Source organism: Poecilia formosa, unplaced genomic scaffold (genome assembly GCF_000485575.1).
Source record: "Poecilia formosa unplaced genomic scaffold, Poecilia_formosa-5.1.2 Scaffold88, whole genome shotgun sequence".
NCBI lineage: Eukaryota > Metazoa > Chordata > Actinopteri > Cyprinodontiformes > Poeciliidae > Poecilia > Poecilia formosa.
In genome coordinates, this window is record NW_006800027.1 from 547,346 (window position 1) to 574,732 (window position 27,387).

Genomic DNA, 27,387 nt, shown 5'->3' on the forward strand with positions numbered 1-27,387 from the left:
TATATATATATATATATATATTCCACTTGCAAACTTATCATGCACCTGTGATTGTGTGTGTGTGTGTGTGCACACACACACAACATGCACAAGATGCATGTTGGCATGCAAGATGCATGCCAACATGCATCTTGCATGTTGGCATGCAAGATGCATGCCAACAAGCATCTTGTTGGCATGCTCATTGTTCTCAGCATGCCAACAAGAATCGAGCAAACCTCCTTTTCCAGCCAGGGATCAGAAGTATCTAAGCAACCCCAGTTAATGTTCAGGTGCGGGTGCAGGTGGAGGTATGGATCCTGAATAATAAAAAGGTTATCCAGAGCTCAATAGTTTTTCCCTTGGCAACTGCATAAAAAGAGATTTCGGGGATGGGTTAAACATCAGTTCAATACCAGAAAACTGCGAAAGGAAATTTCTGAGTTCCTTCACTGGGCTTTGTGGTGGGGAAAGTCTCCTCCATCAGCAATATTTTGATGAATAAATAATTACCAGTGATCCGTAAACTTGTTTACAATAACTGAACTGTCCTTAACGCATTTTACATTTCAGTCTTTCTTCTACAAGTTTTTTTTATTTTTTTCTGGGAATGGAAATCTTATTGTCGCTCCCTTAAAGTGTCCACTTAATTACATCCAACCAGTAATTTAAAGGTTTCCTGCTCATCCTACTCAGTGTACAATGGATTGTGTTTGGAATGTGCTATTTTCCACATAATTACAGAAAAAAGACAGTAAAGGAAGATGTTTATATTTCTATTCTTATTTATCTTGTTAATCTCCCAACAGCTAATGATGTATATTTCTAAAAATCGTCACAAAAGGCAATTTTGTAAGGTTTAATACAGAAAAGAGGGAACATTTTAGTATAGGTTTCTGTCCCCCTGGTATTATTTCTTGGGATCGGTGCAATAAAAAACCCGAATTCCATTTAAACATAAACACACTCAAAATAAGCATGTCTGTTCAGATATGTGTCAATGACAAACTCGTAGAATATTTCTACTTGTTCTGTGCGTAAGCGTTTATAGAATTAAATCCACTTGAATACAAATGCATGCTACGGCTTCTGACATCTGCAGTATAAAAAAGAGCCACAGTGGCCAAAGCTGCTGAAGGTCACAGAGAGTGGCTGAAGCTTTGCAATGACAGATGAGGGAGAGAGGAGTGAGGAATATGACGAGTTACTGCTGCTGAAATCGTCACTGCAGGATTCTGTTGCTGTTGCAGGATTTCGTACAACACTAAAAGTGTCTTTACCGGATGAGAGATAACAGCCCCAACAATACTGACAAGATTGTATTGTATTGTATTGGGAAACCTTTATTTCTCTTTTTGTTACAGTAGCAATAAACAAATTTGCATTTTTATGAGATTCAAGATGTAATTATCAAAAATGACGGAGACAAATGCTTAACTTGCATCACTCTGTGTGTAGTGAGTCTATGTATTGTGAGAATTTTAGTTTGTGATTGAATGTTTAAGATAAATTAACTGTATGGTAACGCGAACTATGTTTTGATACTAGCAACTGAAATCATCACTTGCTGAAATGTGCTTGAATTTGACTTTTTGAAAGATGGAGGAATTCAGCCTCAAAGTACTCAAGATACCACCTCGTTTCACAATGTAAAACACTGTTTTCATTTTCAGTCTCTGTGGCAGAGCGCTGGATCCTAAAGAGACGCTTTCCAAAGATGAATTGAAATGTCATCTGTCACATCCGCCAGTGTTTGAGTAAAGCCCCTTCTCCCTCTGCAACTCCCCCAGATTTCAACATGCGCTATTTTTGACCTGCATTTGGATCCAGTCTGAAACCATATTTCCTTTGGTCTTAAATATATCTGCGCTCGTAGACGGAGAAAGGTTTGATGTATGAAACGTCAGGTGCCCAGAAGTCAACGCGATGTTTGCACGTGTCAGTTTGCTGTCAGACAAGACAGAAAAACCAAGAAATACACCAAGTTAGTCTTCAGCATTTGACTTACGAGAAATAAAATACGATTTGTATCAGTTTCTTTTAATTGGCTGTAATAAGTTATTTGCTTTAGCTTTCAGTGTGAATGGTTGGTAAAGAATAGCTTAAACTACGTTTAAGGAATCCTGGCAGGAACACTAGAAAACCGCTCCATTCAAGCAACACCGATGACAACTTGTGCCCACTGATGTTTCTCTTGATGAAGGATAATAAGAACCTCATTCTTCTTACACATTGTAGTCATTTTATTTCAGCGCTCTGCTTTCAACAAACCGGCCACATTTGTTGGCAGCTTTAAAGCCATCCAGCTCAATGATGCTCTCCTTTTCCGCGCTCCCTTTTCAACTCGTTCTGCCTTTAATATTTTCTCGCCCTTGCGATGTCTCTCTTTTGTGTTCACTTATTTGTGGTCTGTCTCTCATTCTCTGCTTGTTTCAGTCTCTCTTTTTTTTCCCCCCTCTCCTCTCCCCCTCTCTCTTTCTCTCCCTCTGTTTCTCTGGGGATGTGGATGAAAACGAAGCCTGTTTTATTTTTTCTTCAGAGGGCGCTGAATATTTCAGTTTTGCATTTTCTCTCTTTTTATGTTCTCCCTCTTTTTTTCAGGGCCTCTTTGATGTGTCTGTGGATTCGTTATCATTCCGTTTGGATGAGCTCACAAACGCAGATGCGGGGCTCTTGCATGCACTTACACACGCATTCGCACACGCACACATTCGATGTATGCACGCGCTCTGGCTCTCCTGATTCTACAGACCAGAGGCATCCATATGGAAGCTTACATTCAGGTCTGTTTGCCAGTTGTTTCCATGTGCTGCTCCACCCACATTACTCCATACAATTCCTAAACGCTCAGCTCAGATGGGAAAGAAAGAACATTTGCATAAGCCATGAGGTTCTTCATTGTGTACTCATGTAATAATCTATGGGGTTCCTGTCAATATTGTAAAGGTATGGAGTCATATTTCACTATCTTCCCGGTCTGTAAAGGGGGGGAGAAAAAAAGCTGAATTTGGATAATATTTGTATTTCTCAACTTTATTTTATTAAATATCATGTTCTCCTTTCTTTACCTTCTTTGCTTATGGCCTTTGTTTTCTTCTTTTAGTTCTTCCATCTTTCCTTCTGTCCCTCCTTCCTCTCATTTATCTTACCACTTTCCCTTTATGCTGATTCCATCCACTTCTCCTTGTTTATTTCCTTTTTTTCTTCTACTTCACTTTTTCTTGTGTCCTTCCTTCTTGTCCTACCCTCTATTTTATTTATTTCTTGTCTCCAATACATTCTCCCTTTTTGCACATCTCTGAATTTCCCTCCACATGTCCTTTGTAGCATTCCTAAATGTGTCCTTCCTTCATTTCTTGTGCAGTTCCACCTATATTTCCTGCATCACTTGTGTCCTACCTCATTTTTCTCCTCGGCTCTTTCATTCTTTCCTTCAATGTGTGCTTTGTTCTATCCTTTCTTGTGTGTGCCTTTTTGTCTGACAGCCCTTTCCATTTTTTATTTCCTTCTGTCCATTCTTTTCCCCCTCCTTTCCTCTGCCTGTTTGGTCCTTCTATCCTTTTTTTTGCATCTTTATTTCTTGTGTCCTTTATTCTTTCCTCATGTTTCCTTCATTCCTTTCACCCTTTTCTTTCTTGTCTCCTTTTTTGCCTTGAATGTGCCCTGTGTTAGATCCTTTCTAGTGTTTTTCCCTCATCACTTGTGCCCTTTTTTCAATATTTCCTTCCTTCCCTCCTTGTATCCTAACTCCCCATTTCCTTTCTCCGCCTTTTTATCTGCTCTTCACAGCCTCCTTTCATCCTTTAGTCCTGTATTCCATATTTCCCTCTTCTCTTATGTCTTATGACTGTTTCTTTCTTGTCTTTCCTTTGTTTTGTCCTTCCTTCCTTTTTTGTGTCTTTCTATGTTTCCCTTTTCTGTCTCCTATTTTTTCTTGCATTCTTCCGTGTTTCATTTGTTCCATCCTTGCTTGTATTCCATCTTCTCTTGTGTCCTTTAGTTTTCTCCTACATTTCCCTATATTTTATTTCTTTCCTTTGCTTTTGATTTGTGTCAACTTGTTTTTCCTTCCCTGTAGCTTTTCCTTCCTGCAGTCTGATCTTGATTCTTGTGTCCTTCCTTTATTATACAGTTTGTTTCTTTCTTTGTGCACTTTCTTCCGTCTCTTACTTTCCTTATTTATTCTTTTTTCCTCACTTAGTATTTATAGTTTTCACAGTTTCCATATCTACATCTTACTTTCTGTATAAATGTGTACCATAAATCCATGGTGAACATGTGCCTTTATTATTTTAAAAGGGCCATGAAGATCCGGGAACTCTTGACATTTGTGCTTATCGGATATTTTAAGTGAAAACACGTAGGAAGCAAGTATTTGTTTGTTGCTGACTGTGTGCATAACTTCCCTGTGTATCAACCACGTGTCACACAATAACAAAGGCAGCATGTGGCATTGTGTGGTTAGAGCAGCCCGGAAAACGACCACATTCCTGTCGGCTGGGCGACTGAATGGCAGAAACTACTAACCCTCCCCCGGTCCTTCCCCCCCCACAATCCGCCTTTCCCCCTTCTTTAAAACAGCCGCTGAGGATTGAGGGATGAGAAGACTTCCTCTTTAGAGAAGGCACATCTTTAATTTGAGCCTCTTCTCCTTCCACTTTTCTGACCAGATATCCATTTAAAGCCGACAGGCCGCCCTGGCGCTGGCATCCCTCTCCTTTGCTTTTCCTTTGCTTCTCCACTTCTCCTTGCCAGGCCACCCTGACTCCCTTTTTTTTCCCTCCTTCTTCTCATCTCTCTGCTCTGTTATTGATGGTGACACGCTGTCTGCCACTGTACTGACCACACACATTCTCACACACGGTTATTCTTGACCTCCTTTACATCCTCGTACAGTTAGTTTCATTTAAAAGTTAGCTCTGGTGGATTTTTTTCCCTCCTTTTTTCCTCTTGTATCCTTGGAGGTGTAAGCCCAGCAGCTAGTTCCAACACAGCCGTAGTGCTTTCTTTGAGTTGCGTTGTCAGTCGCAGAGAGAGTTTGGGACCGTGCCTCAGTAACAAAGGCCCGTGCACGCCTACGTGCACTCACCCGTACACCCGCATGAATTCTCTCTCCTCTCTCAAGTGAAGCATACGTTGAAATCCTTTTTTTTTTTTTTTTTTTTTTTTTGCTCTTCTTTGGAAGTTAGCTATTTCTGTGACATGCTCTCCGTTTCCTGTTCTCCTTTCTTATTCCTTCTTAGCCTCTCTCCACAAATTCTTTTGTGTTCGACTGAGTCCGAGAGGCAGTCATGCAGCGAGTTTGATTAATAATTACAGAGTACACAGAATTGGGAACGGGAAAAAAAAATGCCTCTTTGTTGTTTGATGTCCAACATGAGAGAAACCAAAATTACTAGGAGACAGAACACTTTAAAGAGGAGAGAAACCCTGCACATTCCTTTCTGTATCCGCTGCTTTTGTTCTTGGGCTGTTTTGTTCTTTGCGTTCTGCTGTTGCTCTTCTAGTTTTCTTTATTGCTTTTAATTTTGGGAAACGTTCATCTCTTTAAAAAACTGAAAATTTGCAAATGGTTATGCACACATAAAAGCTAAAGCGCTGCATGTCCCTACATAGTTTGAGCGTTCCAGGACCTTGCAAAAAGTATCCGCATCCGTTAAAGTCTTCTGTGTTTTCCCATCACAATCACAGTCTTACTCTACAATATAGTCTTCTAAAGGTTTACCGAAGTGTGGCATGGATCTGTGTTCAGCCCCCCTCAAGTCAATCCTTTGAAGACCCATCTTTCACAACAATTACAACTGCAAGTCTCTTGGGGTATATTCAAAAATAGCCCAAGCTCTGTCAGATTGGACGAAGAGTGGCGGTGAGGATGAATTTTTAAATCTTGCTGCAAATTCTTAATTGCTTTCAGGTCTGGGTTCACTATTCTTTGATCGAACCATTCCCTTGTAGCCCTGTCCTGCTGGGAGACGAACCTCATCTTTGGTTTCAAACCTTTTGCAGCTTCAAAGAAATTTTCTTCTATTTTTAACTCCATCCATCTTTGGATTGATGGTCACCTTGTGGATGAAAAGTGTCCCTACAGCATGACGCTGCCACTGCCATGTTTCACTGTAGAGACAGTGTGTTCAGGTTGATGTGCAGTGTTACTTCTCCACCACACATATCCGTGCGGTGGGAATCTTTTGAATCAATCACGTTGGGAATTCCTTGCACTGGATTCCGTACAGTGGAAATGAAAGTAAAGTCGGCTGAATACTTTACACCACACTATTTGGTAGGGCTGTGTAATAATATAAATTTTGCGATATATATCAAAATTTTCTTTCCTAGAAAAAAATTGATATTCATCCGCAAGTATCGTAACATCCAACTGTCACCTTGCTCACTCACTGCTTGCTTCACCAGGAGAGTGATTAGGTCATCAGGCTTAGAGTGATTCCTTCAGATGCTAAGTGTCAAGGTTAAAATGGTATCAAACTATTCAGAGCAGGGTACTTGGTGCACTTTCTTTACTTTACAAATGCACGTAAGCTACAGTTTGTACTGTTTCAATTAAAAGAAACATGTTTTCTCACCACTTCTTTGATTCATTTTGTCCAGCTGTCGACTTTAAGTCTGTGTCCATATCCAACCACAGCCAGGTATTGTGTAGTTGGTGCTTTTAATCAGTTTTCAGTTAAATTAATTCAATCCAACTCTATAACAGTCACAAAATGTCACCAAAATCACTCTGTCCCTCAAAAATCTTTCAGAAAATCGCAAAAGTGTATTGAATTGTATCGTTTGCGGAAAAATCGCAGTATATATCGTATCGTGGGCAGAATATTGTGTATCGTATCGTGAGATTATTGTATCACTACAGCCCTACTATTTGGATGTGTATTTGTTAAAAAAAAAAAAAAATCAAGTTAAAACTGTCTACCATTGTCCTCTCACTTCATGATTATGATTTACTTTTTGTTGATCTATTACAAATTATATGAAAACCCAATAACATGTTGAAAAAGTCAACAAATTTAAGGGGTATGAATACTTTTGCAAAGCACTGTACCTTGCACACTCCATGAATATATACACACACATACATGAAAGTTCATACCCTGTCTTTGTAATAGCTGTTCTTCTCATGAGTTTAAATGGATCCCCCACTGGCCAGGATTCCTTCCCCCAGTTGTTCAGCTGTCCAGGGGGGAATAATTATCCACACCTTTTTAGAGCGCTCATTTACAAGAACAGGGAAGAAAGTGCACTGACACACGACCGGCACGTGTTACGTCCCGTACTTTATTTCACACTGTGAAACAAAGCAAAGGAAGAATGAAAAACTGGTCATGCAGTGTTATCTGTAACTCTGACATATTTTTGCATCAGAATGAGGATCTGCGGGATTGTAACTCCAGGGAGCCGGTCGTGCATCATGTCTGTTGCTTTATTTTAGCGTTTTATAAAACTGGATTGAGTAGGCTTACTTGCAGGTTCCTCCAGGAGTGGTGTGGCGGACATCTCAAATACAAAATAGGCCAATTAATCAGCCACACATAATTTTCTGACATGCATGACCCCAGTAGATGGATTTTTTTTTTTTACTGTCCAAGTCTGACTGATTGCACGAGTTCACCCTGCACTTTATGTGTGACGGTCATAAACTGTTTGATTTTCCTGTTGATTACAGGTTTCTAAAAATGTTTTGCCACCATTAATTTGACGCATTTCACTTTGCATGAATTTGCAAATTGCACTTTAGGAGCACAGCAGAAAGGTTCAATATTTGAGCAGAAATTGAGGTTAATTGAAGGGCTGGAATTGCCTGTAGGTCTAGATGTGAGTATTTCAGCTCTGTGACTGACTGATCAGTCAAGGGTGCACTCTGCCATTTGCCCCGATGTCAGCTGGGTTGGAGCAAAAACTCGCCTCGCGCGACCCGTGGTGGGAGGGAGGGGAGGAGGGGGAGGATGGGTTTGTTTGAATGGATACAAAAATAAACCCCTTCCATTCCAACCTTCATATCTACCTCTGTCATCCATCCGCCTCGACATCCGCCCTGTCCTCCACACACACACACACACGCACACACACACCCCTGTGCTGTTAAGTTTGACAGCTGCTCGGTTGCTCCTGTATATGATGTCGAGGCTGGGCATGCTGGCTGCACTCTGACAGGTCTCGGTACGGTGCTGTCCCCCTCAGTATGCCTGTCAGTCCTCCTCTACTTGCTCCTCTGTGACCTGACATTTGGCAGCCGTAATCACAAGCCGGCATGGAGGACACACACAAATTTCTATCGCACAATTGTATGGCAATATGAGGATCCATTTATTGCCTGTTAAGTTTGCATTGAATTTATGTAAAACTTCAAACTAAACAAATAATGTAAATGAAGAAAATGTACAGTTAGGATTGTGTGCAACAACAAAATTTACAGTTAGGATTGTGTGCAACAACAAATAATTAGACTTCAGCTTCAGTATAAATATATAAACTTTTAGCTTTTATATTTTTACTTTGACACCACTAAATTAAATTCAGTTCCACCATTTTGGTAAAATCATATCAATTTTCAGTCTTTAGATGTATAATGCTGGTGGAGACATGCTCCAAAAAGAGTTGCCGCTGTAAACGCAACACAACAGGTGGTTTCACAGAGCATTGACTCAAATGGCCTTGGTGCAGAAGCACTTTTCAGATTTCTATTAGAGAAAAGAGATTATTAAAACCATTTCTTTTTCACAGAATAAAGAAACTTAAGGATATTTATGTTCTAAATGCACTGTACGACTTCTGCCCAATGGCAAGACGATAGAGGGGAGTCATGATAGACTGTTTTCCTAAACAGGATCGACTGAGTACTGAAGTGGAAGCAGGTTGAGAGAGTAATTGAGATTCTGTTTAGATGAGAGATTTCCTCATCAGAATGTTATGTAAAAGCTCATCATAAAAAAACCTAAAAAGTCAGTGTATGTTTAGTGTGATCATGGCCTCTAAATTACCTAAAAATCAAAAATGAATAACAATCTCCCGTTCTTCATATTTAACTGCAAAAATAAGGTTTTTTTCAGAGTTCCTTAACATGACAAGTGGATGTCTGCAAAGACAACAGCCGATTGCAACACATTAGTGTTTCCAAATTTATGATAATTGAGTGTAGACTTTTGAGAGCCGGAGTCGGCCTATTCTTCACTTTGCTATTTCTCTCTCCTCTTTCCTGCTGCTGATATTCTTTGCCTGGGTGAAGTGTATTCATTCCTTTGTTCTTGTGCTTGCTTTGAAGAGAGATGGAGAGCCAGCTGGACAGGGCGAAACAGAGCCAAAGACAGCAGATCCAGCAGGCCGATTTGGCACTGGAGCAGTTCAAGAAGCAGGTGGAGCTCAGCTCTGAGAAGGTCTACACTGACATGAAACTCCAGGTCTGACACATAAATATAATCCTCACCCTCGAATATAACTGTGATTTGGTCAGATGTGATTAGGTTTGGGCTTTTCGCCAGGAATGTTTGGAACAACAAAGGATGAATACATGGGAAATCAATCACGTACGGTGCAGGATGTGGGACTGTTTCTCTTTTATAAACCTAGGGAACTTTGTGCATCGTGTAACAAACTGTTGGTCTTTTACCAGAAGAGTGATCAAAAACACCAAATAAACATAAAAATGACTTGTCACACAGAAAAGTGACCTTGATGTCTGTCTCAATCCTCACCAAATCAGATTGAAAGCCCGTGAGGTGAGCTGAGAAGAGGACACAATATGACAGAATCCAAATCTTTGGAAAATCTAGAGAGGATTTCTCTTCTCTCTGTAGGAAACTAAGTACTGCCCAGTAGGCCAAAAGGGGATTTAACACATTAAAACACTAGCAGAAAGATGGTTGTGGAAACTTTGATTTTGTTTTATTTTTATTTTTTTTATCTTGGGACTTTAATTAATTAATTTTGATTAATTAATTACATAGAAATTTGTAATGAAATTATAATTTTTTTTATTTTGTATATAAAAGTTCAGAGCGGAACATTTGTATTCACATGTTTCTGATATGCCCGTAAATCTGACGTACACCACACGTGACAACAGAGATGGACGACAAAGCTGCTTTTCGTGACCCACTGGAGATTAATTTTTGCTTCAAAAACCAATCTGATGGGATGCAGGAAAAGACTGTTGCTCTGTGCAAATTATGGAAAAACGCCTTTTATAACCTATGCAAGCCTAAAATATCATCTCGGTACAAAACAACATCAACAAACAGCAGCAAACAGACGTCCCCAAAAAAATCTATATGTAAGAGCCAAATGCATAATCACCCTCGGGCCGTTCGCTCTCGTTTGGTGAACTTGTTTAAATGAAATCAAATAAAATCCTTCACATTAAACTTGAATTTTTCCACTAAGACTTCATGACCTCACAGGTTGTAAGTGGGCAGGACACCGGGCGCTCGGGTTCCAGTAGGGAACGGACCGCGCACAATGAGCAGTTACGCTAATTAGTCCGGCAGCCGTGCCTTCCCATCAGCAGTCGGCGTTGCGTGGGCTGCTGTTTATTGGAAAAGTTTCCCAATCAATACGCACTCAGTGTACAACTTCTGATGCTGTCTACTGCTATAGGCATTTTTGTTGTTGTTGTTGTTGTTGTTGTTGTTGTTGTTGAACAAGTCGAGCTATGCCTTGTGAGGTCCTAAATGTTTTAAAATTTTCCGTGTTAAAGAGATTTGCAAGTTTTAGTTGCCGATTAGTGAAGTTTTTTTCACTTAATCGTTGCGTTTGGGGGCACTCTGGGCGTACGAATATGAGAGACTGTGTGGGAGTCGAGTTTATGCTCGGAAATTTCTTGGCACATGAAACAACCTTTGTTTCCTCGAGAGTTAATTTAAAGAAATTAATTATGCCATCTTTTATTTCCCTTTCGTTTTGTAAAGTCCTGCCCCACTTTAGGTACAAATATTATTGGATGGATTCATCAGAGTTTGTTTTTTTTTTTGTTTGTTTGTTTGTTGTTGTTTTTTTTCCAATAGGATCGCCTCCACATGAGTATTTTTAAATATTTGAACTGGGAGTCTTGGTTTTTTTTCCCCCCTCTCTCCTCTTGAATGCAGTACTTTTCCTTCTCCCTTCTGCTTCTGCTGCTCTCATCCTTCCATCCTCTCGCTTGCTCCTTCTTTTCCCATTGAGCCCCTGGCATCCCGATCTTCAATCTGACTTTATCCTCAGCCCACATCAAAGCCGTGGGAGCGCAGAGCAGTCTCCTCTGCATCCCTGTCATCTTCTCTCCCTCGTTCGCTCTTTCCTCCTCTTCCTCCTCCCCTCCCTGCTTGTGCATCTTCCTGCTAAGGCTTTAATGTTGTGGAAAGTACTTCAAAAGAAGTTTTTTACTCTTTTCTCATCCTCTCGTCATTCCTTTCATCGTCCTCGCCGTTTCTCTTTTTACAGATGGTGTGATATCTAAATGGATTATCTGCGTCACTCTTTTCTTTATTTAAAAAAATCGGCTTCTTCCATTCAGACTGCAGTTACAGGGGAAGATCCTGCCCTATTTTGGTTTGAAAAGAAGAAGAAGAAGAAGCAGTAGCGTTGCTGTATAGAATGAAATCTGTGTTGCGTGGAGAGCTCAAAGAGGTTTTAGGATTCTAAACAGATTAATAAAGAACACATTCAGGATTTCGTTGATCTTACAAGCAGCATAGTTGAGATGTTTCTGTAAATTGCAGCTTCTGTTGTTATTTTTCATCACTTGAACAAAGAATGAAAACTGTTGGCTGTGAGGAACGGTAAGATAAAAGGAGGTGATGGTGTTTAATATCTCCTCGTACACAAAGATTGCAATCTGACACTTGATTTGGACTAGCTTATATTTGTTTCACATTGAATGAATACGTTAAAATCATTTGTAGCAGGATTAAACTACATTTAACTAGATTACAATTCATAAATCACTCTGATTACTTCTTAAAATGTAACCTTACCTTCTCTATTACATTTTAGAAAGAAGTATGATTTAGAATTCATTGAGAATATTTCACTGAAAAGATGTACAGATTGATGGAGAACGTCAGTAAAATTATGAATCTGATCTACTGCTAGCTAATGCCTTAAAAAGTAAAAAAAAAAAAAAAGGACTAAGAAAGCAGAAATAAATCCTAACTTTATTAAGAGAAAGGTGAAAATTTACACTGAAAATGAAAATCATATCTAAATATTACTATCGAAACTTTAAAAAGGAATAAACTTTAAAAATCTGGGATCTATTATTAGCTTATATGGTTCTAAGTAACAATATGTTTTAAGTCCTCAGAGCCGCCTTTTTTTTAAACATATTAAAACTGTTTATATGTCTACATATAAACAGAACCAGTAGAATCTAGAATCACTAACAGTTATCTAAAACTGAAAAAACTCACATAAAACCTAAAGAACACCAAGCATAGAAACCTAAAAACTATCAGAGGCTTGCTGACTTTCTCAGTTACTGAAAAGAGAGATTCTGTGACCTAATTCTATTTCTTTAAACTTAAAGGGTAATTTTAGGAAAGAAAATGCTTTCAGGCTTCAGAAACACTCTGAAGGTTTTCGACTTCAGAATAACCTGACAACTTTCCTCAGCAGGTCAAACTAGATCCGAATCGAGATTCCTGGCAGTTCTCAGCTTGTTAATTTGTTTAGATAGTAGTCTTCTGAATGTTTTCTATTAAAAGCATTCCTATTAGGTGTACAAATTAGTTCTTGCTTGTTATTTTTTGTTCATCTTTAAGGTTTTGTTTTTTAGTTTCTTTTTTTTAAAACCAAGTTGAGTAAATAATAACTAATATTCTAGATTCTTGATTCTGTTGGTGAGTAGTTGTTAACATCTCATTAAAACATTTTTTTTTTCATTTACTCTCAGTACATTTGAAATCCTGAAGGAATAAGATTTAAAATTTCATCTTTTGAGCGATAAGGAAATGTTAGGATTCAATATTCACATAGATTTTTTTTTTTTTCATGGAGTTATGAGATTAAGCAATTTATGAATATTAATGAACTTAAATGTTATTTAACTCTGCTACATATTAGTCAAAGTGAATGCCACACATTTCGCAGTAATGTGAACTGCAGAGGATTTCATCCTCACACGTTTAAAAAAAATAAAATGTTGAAGTTTTCCGTCTTGTTGTTTCTTCTTGTTTCACCACCAGATGGAGAAGGTAGAGGAGGACTTGATCCGCTCCAAAACCCTCAGGGAGAACCAGGCCAAGGAGTTCTCTCTGCAGCTTGATGCACTGAGACAGAAATACGAGCAGCAGGTTTGTATGAGGCTGGAGCTCTGTGTTCTTGCTGCTTTTGTTCCAAACAGCAACGTGTTGTGAGGGAAAGCTTAGCCTGTCAGAGCTGACGTCTATTAGGAATGCTTCGCTCTTTCCTATCTGTTCTGCCGGATGTTTCTCATGCTAAAGGACACGCTTTACATTACGCTTCGATTCCAACCCAATAAATATTTTTTATCCTGGCCTTTTGAACACTAATGCGCGCTGCATGGTTCATTTGGCGTTTTATCTCTTTGCGTCTTTTTCAGTTTAGAGTCAAGATAACATTTTAAAGCACACTGACTGATGGAGAAACATTGGATTTAATTAAACCATAGGATTGAATGTTATTTCACACAGCTGAATTAATTATTTAAGCCATGAAAAACACTTGAGACTAATTTGACATTTTCACATACATGCTGATTGAGTATAAAATAGGAAATATATATATATATGTAACAGCACCCACTGTTTTGGAAGAATCTGTAAATTACATGAAAATTAAGGGAGTTTCCTTATCATCCTTAGCATAATCGCGCACTGCAAAATGTAGACAAATACAACCCTTAACATGAGCACATTTATTTGTTGGAGGAAAGAAAAATCGAGTTGGAAAACTATTTTTAAAATTCAAATATTTATACCACTAGCATTTCTTAAAATATATAGGCTGGTATTTACTTAATTTATTCTTTACTTTTCAAATTGATCAGAGTGGCAAGGAACTTTTATTTTGAATTTATGACTTCCTGTTCTTACATGTTATAAATATAATGTGAAACAGAGGCCCTGTTCTTCTTAGGCACTTTTCAAAATGGAAAAGGCAAGAGGTTTCTGTATTCAACTAAGGTAGTTGGTATTGGTCTTAACAAATCAAGAAAATACAACAAGCAAATAGCCACTCTTCCATAACTCCCAATGTCTGCAGCCTGAGCTCTAATAAGAAAACACTGGGGCTTGACGAACATGTCTGGATAAGGATTAGAGTTTGTCTTGCCACCACATTCAGTGCAGAAGATGGTAGGGGGAAAAAAAACAAACAAAAAAAAAACGTAGAAGCACAAATAGAGATGTTTTTTTATTATGCAAATAGTTCTGGTTGGTTTGGTGTGAAACAGAGGATAAAATGTGGAAAAGAACCTCACATGTGCTGTTGAGTACAGTGGAAGGTCTGTGATGCTGCGGGCCTGTGTCTCTCCTAACGCCCCCATACCAGAGCTGATAGCATCATGAACTCTTAAAGATGCCATTAGAGTTTACTTTAAAATTCTGATGATCTCTGCCAGAGCATTGGATTTTTCAGCTTGATAATGTGTCAAATTAACACGGGAACGGTTCACCCGATTCAGTAACCACTTCTGTTACATTGTCATGTAAAAATTAATTTGTTGCATGTTTTTTTTTTTTCTTACTAAATAAATGGACTCAAATTAAAGTTTGGATTTTTGAATGTGAGATTATGCAATTGCAATAAACGGCACAGAGTGCTGCATTTGAATTTACTGGTCTCATTCCATAACACAATTATTGTTAAGCTTAAAAAGAAACAATAATAATAGGCTTGCATTTCCCCCATGTTGACATGTACAGTGTGACCATGTGACACACCACAAGGGCGCTCCACTAACTGCTGTAACGTCTCCATTTCCCTTCCGTATCCGCAGCGTGATTGCTTTCCAAGCACCAAACCTGTGCGTTAATAAGCATGCTAACTCTCATTTTCTGGCTAGATGGAGTTTACGCTGCGTGTAATTTGCGGTAGATTGACGTGAATGAAGGGGTGTTACTTCCAAGGAGAGGGGAAACCATTTCCTTACTAACATGCACCACGGCTGAACAGCTGTGGTGAATTGCGATAACCATTTCTTAAAAGAAGAAGAAGAAGAAAAAAAATCTTTTAACACTGGAGAGTTGGTGGAAAATACACATATTTTAACTGATATCAAACAATGAAGGTTAAGTTGTCTAAAAGTAAATATTGTTTCCCCCAAACTCTGATTTGCAGCAACAAAGTCACGATTTTCAAGTTGTATTCATATATGATGATCGTCGTGTGCCGAGGAGGCGAAGCTGGGACGGCCAAACGTGGCGATCAGGAACGCTTTTCTCTATAAGATAAAAAAACACAGACGATTGATTCAGCTGTCTGATGAGAGTTTTTCCTCATCAGTCAACGGGAATGCATTTGAATGGACAGGAAGACTGTTTTATTATTTATGAATGCTATTTCATGTTCAATTCTTTTTTCCACATGAGCTTTTTGACACTTTCTTTGTGAGCTCCCAGTCTCTCAGGCCGGCGCGCGTGCGTGCGTGTGTGTGTGTGTGTGTGTTTTTGCTTCCGCTCCAGAAAGATTGGTGTCACAAGATTGAAGGGGTCGTGGTGCTGGAGTCCGTTCGGAGAAGCAAATTCCCTCTGGGGCGGCTTTAGTGATACTTTTAAGTGGAGAAATAGATCAGAGGGGAGCTGTTGGCCAGCTGACCCTCCACGCTGCCAGGCACGGTTTCTGGATCTAGCTTAAATTCAGAGCGGTCTTATAGCTGGTTTGGAGTCGAGAGCTTAACACTCAGGGGAAATGCTTTCCAGCTTTACTCTTCATGTGTCAGACTAGCGCATTAAATGAAGAAGAAATCTAGTTTATAGACGTATAAGTATATAAGTAGATAGAACATGTCTCTATTCACTCTCTTTGGAGCTCTCTGTCCATCAAACCCTACAATGAAGAGAAGACGGTTGCCTTTTTTTTTTCCCATTTCAGAATTTAACTCCAGCCATTTTTTCCGCTTGAGACCAGTAGTGTCTGTCCTCTTCAGAGCAGAAGAAGCCCTTTTTACCTCACTGTCCAATCTCAATTTGTACCACATAATTCCCTGGAGCGCCAAATTGTGCCCCAACTGACTCACTGTTTCCTAGAAAGCTGCCACGCTGGTCCCTTTAAGAACCGCAGCATCCTGTACTGCGTTCGTCTCATGTGTAATGTCACATCCAGACTCCCTTTAGGGAATGCTCTCCGTCTGCTTCTCTCCTCTAATTGTTGATTTCGCATTATATCGAAGTCTGTCAATCTCTGTAAGAGTTTGATAGAGATCCTCCAACATAAATCTAATGATTTCTGAGGCAGCATATTCTGCATGGATTTGTAGGTGTTTCATGTCTGAATGTTAGTAGAGTTGAGACATTTTATCTGTTGGGTTTTCTGTAGTATCAACATCACCAGTAGCAGCATAAGAAAGACGATCTTCTTATTTTAGCTTAAATGTTATTTCCTCATTTTTAAGCCAGTTTTGGATAATAATAATAATAATAATAATAATAATAAAACATCTGCCAAAGCATAAAATATGTTTTAATAGTGTGTGTTTTATTTGAAGGAATAAAAGGCAAAACAAAGATGTTACACATCCAAGCCAGACTGTCAGAATACACTTTCACTTATAAGACTCTTATAGTATTGACCTTTCTCTCAGGATGTTTGGCAAAACTACAGGGCCATTCAGAAGTTTACGTGATCTCTCGGTCGCTATATTCTGGGAGAGTCTGGAATTGGATTTCACCTTTTTGTGTGAGGAATAAGTATGGAAAAACGTTTGCATTTCCAGACTTAATTCCATGTTTTTTGTCTAAATGTCTTCCTTCTTTTCTTCTTTCAGTATTTATGAGCATTTGTCCCTAATTTTGTCCTCACTCTTTAATGCCCCTTTTCTTTCCTTCCACTATTCCTTCTGCTGTGACTTCTATCCCTCTTTTTGTCTTCTCTTTCTTCCATCCTTTGTATCTTCTTGGTGTCCTGCATTTGTAAATTTTTTGCATCATTTGTAATTTCTTCTTTGTCTTCCTGTTTCCCCCACCCCTTCCTTTTGTGCCCTACCTCTTCCTTATTAGTTTCCTTTCTTGTCCTGATTTATTTCCTTTCTTTTCTTCCTTCTGTTTTTTCCTTAATTTTTTAGATCATTTTGTTCCTTGTGTGTTGTACTTTCCCTTCAAAGTGTGCATTTCTACGCAGCGCCATGTCTTTAGTGTTCTTTCTTTTTTCTTCCATTTCTGGTCCTGCAGGTATTATGTGCCAACATTGCTAACAACACATGTCTGACATTAATTTATGATGAATGTTTGCATAGAGTTTTGAAATGGTAATATAAAATGCATGAGAATCCTTTTTTTGGGTAATGAGTTGAATGTTTTTGGAGTTTAGTAGTTTTTCTTAACTGTTCTGTTTTTGGTCGACTGACATTATGAATTATAAGTTAACTTGTATGATTTCACAAAAAGAAAGATTTGAGTGCACAAGTTTCTTCTTCTAGTGTAATCTAGCTGAATATTTTAGCCCTTGTTGCCAGAAATGGTAGAATCCATTTAAATTAGTTAGTGTCCTGGCACAGACTGTTCCTTTTCAGCAAAAGTCCACACATTTTCTACAGGGCTGAATTCTGGGCCACTCCAGAAGCTTAATATGTTCTTGCTGTGTGTGTTTGAGATTATTAAGTTGTCGATTTTGGGCAAAGTTTATGAATTTTGAGATGATTGAATGCAAACCTCCGACAGTCGTCGTGCAGCAAAACCAGAAGAATAAATCTTTGGACGCCTAAATGAGCATTTATGTGGCCATTCTTACTTTTTAAAGTTGGAATCCAGCTTCCTGGAGATATTTCCTCATTCATCGCCCACTCTGAATAGTGCTTGGTGTTCACAGCCAGTGGCGTGGACAGAGCAGACATCGGGCGCAGAGGCTGTCGATCTTCGCTCCTCTGGTTGGCCAGGTAGGGGGTGCCGTCATGCACAATGTGTGCGGATTAGCTTCAAAGCAGGGAGGCTAGTGGGCCCCGGGCCCCTGCTGTCCTTTCAGGGCTCGGGCTGGGCCAGCGCGGCGAGGACGATGTGGGGGTTGCTTGTCCCTCACTCCACCACAGGGGACTGGGAACAGAGTCTGGGAAAGGCTTTGGAGCTTCACCGGCCCGGCCTTCACATCCCAGCAGGTGACTCCTCTTACAGCTCATCTAGAAAAACGGACTTGCTTCAACTGACAGGATGATTAAACCCTGAAAAATTAAAGCTTTTTGTCCCATTAGAAGCATTTTCCTCGATGACACTGTGATCTTATAGACTGAAGTTTTTTGCCAGACTTAAATCTTCAGGATATTTATGTTTCAACCTTTTCCATTGATAATATTTTCATAAATCTTTTCTCTTGAATGTTGGATTTCACCCTCAGGGTGGATAAACCTTAAACATCCACACAAATATTATCTTTTAAACTTTGAAATTGAAACTGTCGTAGAGGGACTGTCAAGAATCATTAAGCGTCTTCCTCTCAAACTTTCGTACTTTTTCGGATTATAATAATCATCATATTCTTCGCCTAAGCCGATTTTTCACATTCTGTCAAGCGCATAGCATGGGGCATGGGGTGGTTCATGCCGCCAGATGGCTAACCCCTACCAGCTTTCTTACATAGCAGAAACCGGCGACCCTTTCATATGCCGACCTCAGAATGGGACGAGTGAGACCAGCCACAAGGGAGAGACTTGGACATTAAGGGCCAGTCCCTACAATTAGCAGTGGGAGGTTTGAGGGTTGGGGGTGTGGGGAGCAGGATGGATGTAAACACCTCACATTATGTTTTCGTGTCTGATGATGTGAGGACGCACAAAAACTTTCCGCGCTCTTTTTAATTTTTTTAATTTATCTTATGTTTTTTTTCTACCGCATCCCTTCTAATCTTGCTTAATTAGCCCGGCACGCTGGTTGGATGAAAGTGTCGGTTGGAAACGGGACGATGAAGATGAAGAAGAAGAAAAAAAACGTACATGGACAAGTTGTCATGACGACGAGGTTTGGAGCGCGTGTGTTGGCTGATGAAGTCTCTTTTTGCCGGCTTGTCCAATCAGATGGCTGAGCAGCACGCGCAGCACGAGCAGGAGAGGACGCGGCTACAGCAGCAACACAGCGCGGAAAAGGACAACCTGGTCCAGGAGCACCAGCGGGAGGCGAGCAGCCTGGAGAGGCAGGCCAGGGCCACCCTGCAACAGCACCAGCAGCACGCCCAGGAGTGGAGGAAGCACGATGCCCAGGTAGGGGGTCTCGACAGATCAACCTTCACAGACGCAGACTCGCACACACACCCACACACACACACCAACACCAACACATGCTGACCCGCCGCTCTCCCGTGGATAACTGTTTCGCTTTTCGCCCATTGACGTTGTCCTGGGGTTTCAAAAGCACAGCGGGTTGAGACACTTTTTAACTTGAAGCAAGGCACGTTCTTACTCTGGGTGTGAATAATTTTTCTGATTGCTGCGTACTTCGTGCGAGAATTTTAAATATGGATGTGCGAACAGAAAAATACAATACAAGGAAAACTACAGGAAACAAGGTAAAACTAAAGAAACGCAAGAAATCTAAGTTTCGATATTAGTTTCCTATTGTTTAAACAAGTTTCTAGAAGCCACTATAAAGGTTTAAAACACTAAAGTTATCAGCTATGTATACAACCAATCTTTGTTGTGTTTTTATTTATAAATCCACACTTTCAGACGCCCTGGTGAGCTTTCCGAACTGCAGGCGAAGTGTATCTATTTTACAGGGCTTTGTCCTCTCACCGCAGGAAGTCATCTCTCTCCGGAAAGCGCAGTTTATTCTCTTATTACAGCATTTTCCTGCACAATGACCTGTATGAATTCTTGATTTGAATCAATGGACGTGTCAGACATTGAGGGGGCTATTCTTTTCCGATTTACCCCAAAAACAGCAGGTCTTCAGCCTAAACCCCTCCGCTGGGTTTTGGGCGCTCTCCAGCCTGGGTAATAGATTGGAGCTCTGTGGGAAGCTGTTTGATAAACCAGCCCCCAACTGGGATTGTTTTTTGACTCGTCAGGTTTCGTGGAGAAACCAAATTTGTCAGCATGGAAAATTTTTTATTTATTGGACGTTGGCTAGAAGACGGCAAACCACTTGGGATGACACTTTAGGCGAAAAATGCTCAAAATTAGTTAGTTTGCACTTTTTTTTTTTAGATGAAAGTAAACATAACGAGTTAAACAGAAAAACAATCTTTATTAAATCTGAATGTTTCCTTTAATTTTTGTTTTTTTCAAGAAATGATTTCTTAACAGAAAAAAAACTCACGCATTAAATACTTTGCCGCTCCCTATTCATCTACGACTGATTGACACACCTCAGCATTAACAAAGAATTTATAGGTAAAAGCCATCCAGAAGTGCCAAAGTAATATATTTCAATAGACTTTCCAAAAATGTAATAAAAAAAATCTTATTGTTTCGTTTCATGATGTGATAGTCTTGAGAAGCTTTGTTTTCGCAGCATGTAAAAGTAGGACCCATTTGTGAGGATGTGATTTCTGGAGATGCCGTCACCACAGGACATGACTGCTCACAACGCACTGCTCCGCTCATGTCAAAGCGACGTACGGCTTGACAGATCTTGGCATCTGACGACGTTGGGGAGGAGGGTGGACTGAAAACAAATTTCCCCCCAATCCTCATTTCATATTCTCAGTTCCTGTTGTTCACCCGTTCAGCAGTTTAAAGAAGCGGCATGACGGCTGTCTAATGTCAGAGCGTCAAAATCAACGTTTCAGGCCGTGAAAGGAAGGAATACACTACGACGATTTCTCTGACACAGACAACTGCAGATGTCGGTGTCAGACATTTGTTAGTATGATGTTTGCATGCGGAGCGTCTTCCAGCCAGTTAAAACACTGCGAGGCTTGTTTCGCATCATTTTAACGCTGGTTCAGATAGACAAAGCTGTAGTCTCAGCTTGTCTTCATGCTTAATAAGTCTAAAGTTGGCGAAGAAGGAGAACAGCCAACTTCAGTGACTCCCTCCCAGGATGAGTAATAGCTGCTCATCTCCTGGTTGTGGCAAGACTCTAATAAACAGCATTCCTGGCTCGGGGCTTGTGTTTGAGCAGGAGAGCGGATGTGTCGTCGCAGCAGCTGGAGGGAAGAGCTAAAAAATTTGAACAGGGACACGACTTCATCCCACCAGACTGCGTCAGCAAACTGTGCTGCAGCTCATTAGAAAGGCTGCATCACCCATCTGTTGCTCACTTGGGGTTTCTACATCATTTAGCACGCTGCTAAATGCACGCAAATATATCCTTTCTTCTTATTTATTGTCCAGAACTTAATTAGAGTTGTAATTTAGGGTTGCGGTTTATAATTTTGATGGTCGTTGACCTCTTCTTGGCTCAGAAAATTAGGTTTGCATCAGCATGGACTCTAACAGTGGTAAACTTGTTTTAAAGTTTTCTAAAGTGGGATGAGGGAATTTCAGTCATTAGTCCGTAATGATGCGATATCTCGCCGCCTGCAGCCAGCTGTGTGTGTTTCTGTTAGCTGATTAATGCCCCCCAGAGGATGAAGTGGTGCCTTAATTTGTTTCAGTGATCCAACACCAGCATGTGTTCCTGACTCCTGATTTCAACCCCAATCCATTTCATGTTTTTCCATGTTTTTTTTTTTTGTTTTGTTTTTTTGTTGTTGTTTTTTTTCAGTTAGGGCAAACACCCAAACAATAAGTTGGCTTACTCACAAAGCTTTTTGAAATTAAAATTAAAAATGATTTTTGCTCCAAAAAAAAAAAAAAAAAGAGACAATCTCCTTCAGGGGTATTCGCAAACTCATAAAAAGTCTGAAATACATCCAGGTTTTCTCTTCTTGGTCAACATTTACAGTTGGTTACATTCATAATTTGTATGTTTCTTCATTTGCTTGTTCCAAAATGTCACTGGAGGCACTGGCAGCATTGGTTGTGGTTCTGTTTTTTTTTTTTTTTAAGCAATTCCAATGTCTTTCCCACAGGGTTTGGGCACTTTTGCAGTTTGTTTAGGGAATTAAAAATGGACTGATCCTTTACCAGCTCAGTTATCACAGGAAACTTTATACAGCAAGATTAGGCTTGAAAATAGGACTAGCCATTTGATGCCAACTTTTTTATTTTAACATGCTTATATCTTTAGCAAAATTGCTACTTTCCCCAAAAAGCTTGTTTGTGTCGACTCCTACTCTTGTCGACTGCCCTCCGGTGGAAGATCAAAGTTAAATATGGCTACACGCACCTAGAGGATGCAGAGCTTTCCTTGATTATTGATGTTTTTTTTAAATGCTTGCATAAAACATGCAATGTTTTATTGAAGAAAAAAATATATAAATATGTATATCAATTGATACAATTATGTGTGTCAGTTGATTTTTACCGAATTTCAGTATCATAATATTAAGACGTTCGATTAAGTCATACTAGTTAGAAAAAAAGGTAGCAGTGATTATTACTGAAATCCTGATTATGCTTACAATATAATTGTCTTTCGAAAAGCATTTAGTTCAGAAAATAAAGCATAAAACTTGTTGTCAGTAACTGTAACACTTTGGTGGCATGTGAAGTAGTCAAGAACACATGAATAATAATTCATTTAAGTTATTACAACCCAAACCAGTGCCGTCTGGACACCATCCGGCAGACCACAATGTGGAATTCAGCCTTATTTTTCTCCCCCCAGCTCCTATTAAAAGAATTATATCTTCTAAAAAAAATGCACTGTGGCAAGCAGAAGGTGTGCCTGCCCTGCAACGGTACTACAGCTAGATAACATCGATGAAAAATCAATGAAATGCACCTGCTGGATCTGATGAGCATAGACTTAACTTATTACTTTACATCTAATGCATTTTACATGTAAAGTAAGTAAGTCAAGGTATCTTAATTTATGTATATTGCATTCAAATCCTAGGGATCCTGAAGGTCACAATAAGTTTTTAAGTACAACTCATTGAAACTTGCAGAAACGTCTTTCTTTCTTTCGAATTTAAAGCTCATCGTTCCTATTATTTCCCACCTGTTTCCCCTCAAACTCCTGGGTGGCTGTTATTTTCTCTGGTAATTATTTCTCTTCTGAAGGATCGTACACACCATCTGGACTTCAATAGCAGAGGAGAAAGTAGGAACTTATTTGAGTTATTTTGCCTCAGTCATGTTGAACTAAATTATGAAGTTTTTTTTTTCCTTGTTGTTGCTTTCTTTCTTATTTTTTCTTTTTTTTTTTCAAAGGTTTACAATCCCGAGACACGATTAAACCGCATCAAATGAAAAGGATGATGACAGACTGTGTCAAAGCTGAGATAAAAAAGGACAGCCTAGACTGGGATGGTCTGTGATGTGTTGTAATTCTTGCATAGAAATTGTTTTGTTACTTGGTAACAATTTACTATTTCACATATGCAGAAGGTCATATGTGTGTTCTGACTACACGGCATATTTAAAGTTGCTGGGTCTCGCTCTACAGTGTCTTATAAATATTAAGCTTCCTGAGTAAGGCTCCCTCAGTCTACTTGTCTGTGCTGTCCATCAGTATCTTTCTTTAGAAAAGTTAATTCATGTTTGAGTTCAGATGATTTCTGTTTCATTTTCTCCCCCACTGTCCCAGTTCGGATCACAGCTTAATTCTTCAGTGAACGCTGGTGCTCTGATGATGCTTCCATGTAACAAATATAAAGGGTTGAAGGGTTCAGACGTTCCATAGAGAACATTAGTGAACAAAAGTTATCATGAATATGAAGAACACACCAAACAGGTCTGTGATAAAGTTGTGAAGAAGTTTAAAACAATTGTTAGGTTATAAAACATCTTGAACCTTGAACATCTCACAGAGCTCTCCTCAATTCAGGGTTAAAAGCTAAGTAAATACAGGACAATCCTGCTAGAGACGGCCAAAGACTTAAGGCTGCTTAGGACGACCTAAACATTAGGAATGGTTTAGATCAAAGCGTTTCCATGTGTTAGAATGGCCCAGTCAAAATCCAGACCTAAATTAAAAGTTCAGATCTGCAGCAAGATCAGAAAACGTACATTTGAAAACATTTTTCGTCCAATCGAATTGGCAAAAATGTTCAGTCTGTTGATGTGCAAAACAGGTTGATACAAACTTTAATTGCAGCAAGAATTGTCTGTACAAATTGGTTGACTTTCCTCTTCCTTTTGGGTATGGTGAAGAGTCTTAACCTCATGTAGGCCATGGAACAAAAGATTGATCTGTTAAGGGCTACACTGACTCAGGGCCTCCTGAAGACAAATGCTCACCACTACTTTCAGATTTTTATTTGTATAGCCATCATGATTTGCTGTACTTTGTGCTGGTCTGCCGCATAGAATCTAAATAAAACATTTTGAAGTCTGTGGTTGGACAATGACGTGATGTTTTTAATGTAAATAAATGCATTTATAATAAGTCGCTGTTGTACCCAGAGGAAAGTCTTTCATGTGTTTGCTATATGTCGATGCTGAGATCGCTGCTCTGGACGATTAAATACTTAGTTATTAAGAGACTTAAAAAAATAAAAAATAAATAGTATCAACTTTAGTCAAACAGAGAATTATGCATTAAAAACACCCGAGGGCTCACATGGTATTGCTTCTTGCCCTTGATTGCAAAAGCGGAGCAGAGAAAATTGCGAACGATCAGACAGAATTTAGGGGACACGATTTCATGTTTGTTTTCTTTGAATTTGCTGCTTGTTATTCTGAGTGTGTGTGACAACTCCAGACTGTTCGTCTTTGCGCGCACGCCCGCGTACACGCGGGGAGATCTGTGTGCGTGAACCAGTGTAGACAAGAGAGTAGCTCGTAGCCAAAGCTTCTGCTTGTTTATGTGGCGCTCCTTTTAAGTCCCTTTTGCTTCTCCTCAGTGCCCCCTAAATAAAAAGCACTTCAGACACTCGCTGTCTGATAGCCTTAACGCGGTGTTGTCCTGGGATGCTCGGGCCTTTCTGGCGGCTGGGGACCGAGCAGCAGGCAAGAGCACATGCGGAAACAAAGGAGAGTAATGAGGATGTGCAATAACTGGGGAATAGGTGCAATACAGGTATGTTGGTGTGAAACAGTGTCCTTCATATTAGACCTCTCAAAACTTCACTGTAATAGTTATTGCTTATTGCCTCTAATTGGTGGAGTCATCCTAGAATGCGTGTAAGGATCAGGCGCCCATTTTCATGTATAGATTGTCTGTGCATCCTTAAATTTATACATCTAAAATTAAGGCCTTGATATGTCTTAAATCTGTTAGAAATATATAATTTTGCCCTAAATATTTTGATCAGAAGTCTTAGATTTGGTCACGGCAGAACTGTTTAGTCTTGTATGTATATATATATATATATATATATTCTCGGGACTGTCCTGTCAGGCCAAAGTTTGAGTCGTCCGCAGACATCTTCATTGCTTTCTGTGACTCGAGGCGGTTGCGACTACCGGTAACCAGCTGCTAGTAAACTCTTGCTTCCTAGCTAGCTAGCTTTTCTGTATCTATCATGACTAAGTGCAAGTTGACTATACGACGTTTGTTTTCTCCAATGGCTCATTTCTATTGTCAACCCGTACGAGGCTAGGTTCATTCTGTGCAAAAATATCTGATTGTAATACAGCAGGATCCTCCAACCTTCCCGTACATGTATAGATTTTTCTGTCTTAAATTTCATTCAAGGTGACATTAAAAGTCCTTAAAACGTCTTAAATTTGACTTACTGAATCCTGCATTTACCCTGATGTCATACAATTACTTTAAGTGCATATTAGTACTCTAGCTAAACATTAAGGGCCTATGTTCCTTATAAGAACAAATATTGTCATTGCAAATGTTCCCTCTGCCACATCTCCTTCAAAACAGTGTCCTAATCATGTGATGTTTTTGTTTTGTTTGTTTTGGGTTTTTTTATCTTTCTTTTTCACATTTTCCAAACTGCAAAGATCTGGCTCCCGCTGCACATGTTAGAGTGGTTTATTTTTGCAGTCTGAGGGACCACTCACTTGTGCTTATTAGCATTTCCACTATGTTATGTTAACTCTCACTAGCAACACTATTAAACGTGCTCTACTGAGAAAAGTCAAAGCTGAGAGGTTTGAAAGGGGGGAGTTAAAGTGAGGAGTTCACTGCAGAGACCGCCACCCACATCCATGCAGAGTACAGTACAAACGCTTGAATTTCCACAGAGACTCCTTCTCTCTGATACTGTATCCAATTATCTCTTTCCGTCAGCCCACCTCTATTCTCAAACATTACTCTTTCATTTAAATCAACTAAATGTTCAGAAAGGCTTTCTACCTTGCAAAACGCATAATAAACATTTTAAGAACTTTTATGCATTTTCATTCCTAACCTGCTGAGTAAGAAAATAAATATACAAAGTCTAATAACTTTTCCTCCTCCCGATGCATTTTTTCTGTCAATCTACAGACAATTTCCGATTTGGAGACCCAAGTGTCAACTCTACACGACGAGCTCCAGCAGGCCCATGAGCAGCACAAGCAAAAGCTGGCCGACATTGCGCTGCTTCACGAGGAGGAGAGGCAAAAAGCGACGCACGCCAAGGAGGCGTCGATGCAGCAGCTGCGCTCCGACATGGAACGGATGGCCAACGATCTGAAGAAGAGCCACCAACAGGAGATGGACGCCAATCTGGAGAAGGTAAATAGGGGATGAAATACGGGTGAGTCCTGTTGTAAGTTCTCAGTATGTTTTATTGGAAGTAGTGGAGGGGACGGGAATTTTTTTTTTTTTTTTTAAGTTCTCAGTATGTTTTATTGGAAGTAGTGGAGGGGACGGGAAATTGTTGCTTTTTTTTTTTTTTACAAAATGAGGTGTCACGCATATGTGCTCAACCGCTTTGGGAGTCATGTCCCCAAATTAAATTCATTGAAGTCAGTTTCCTTCTCAAAACGTTTGATTAGTCAATAGAGTTCACCTGTGTGTGATTTAATCTCAGTATAGATCCAGCTGTTCAGTAAAGGCTTTAGAAGATGGGATGGCAACTCCAGTCTTTGAGGGCCGACGTCCTCCAACTTCCTGCTCCAACACACCGGAATCAAATAATAACAGGGTCATATCCTCAGATTATTCTGCGACTTTAATTAGGTGTGTTTGACCAAGGACACATTGAAGAGTTCAATGATGCTGGCCCTTGAAAACTGGAGTTACCTACCTTTGCGTTAGAGGTTTGTTGGAGGAGATTAGGGAACAAATTGTGTCATGAAGACATGGTAACACAGTAGACAGATCAGAGAGGTAGTTGCAGAAACACTTTAGGCAGATTTAGGTTATAAAACTATATCTCAAG

The 27,387-nt window shown here is 39.6% G+C and overlaps 1 protein-coding gene across 3 annotated transcripts in view; it reads left to right on the forward strand.

Moving 5' to 3' along the window:
- Positions 1-27,387, forward strand: part of cep112 (centrosomal protein 112) — a 113,396-nt gene that overhangs the window by 43,470 nt on the left and 42,539 nt on the right. For all 3 annotated transcript variants that reach the window (XM_007557342.2, XM_016674016.1, XM_016674015.1), the window contains 4 exons: positions 9,254-9,389; positions 13,149-13,256; positions 19,145-19,327; positions 26,508-26,738. In XM_007557342.2, coding sequence (XP_007557404.1) covers positions 9,254-9,389; positions 13,149-13,256; positions 19,145-19,327; positions 26,508-26,738 — 658 coding nt within the window. The remainder of the gene's footprint in view (positions 1-9,253; positions 9,390-13,148; positions 13,257-19,144; positions 19,328-26,507; positions 26,739-27,387) is intronic.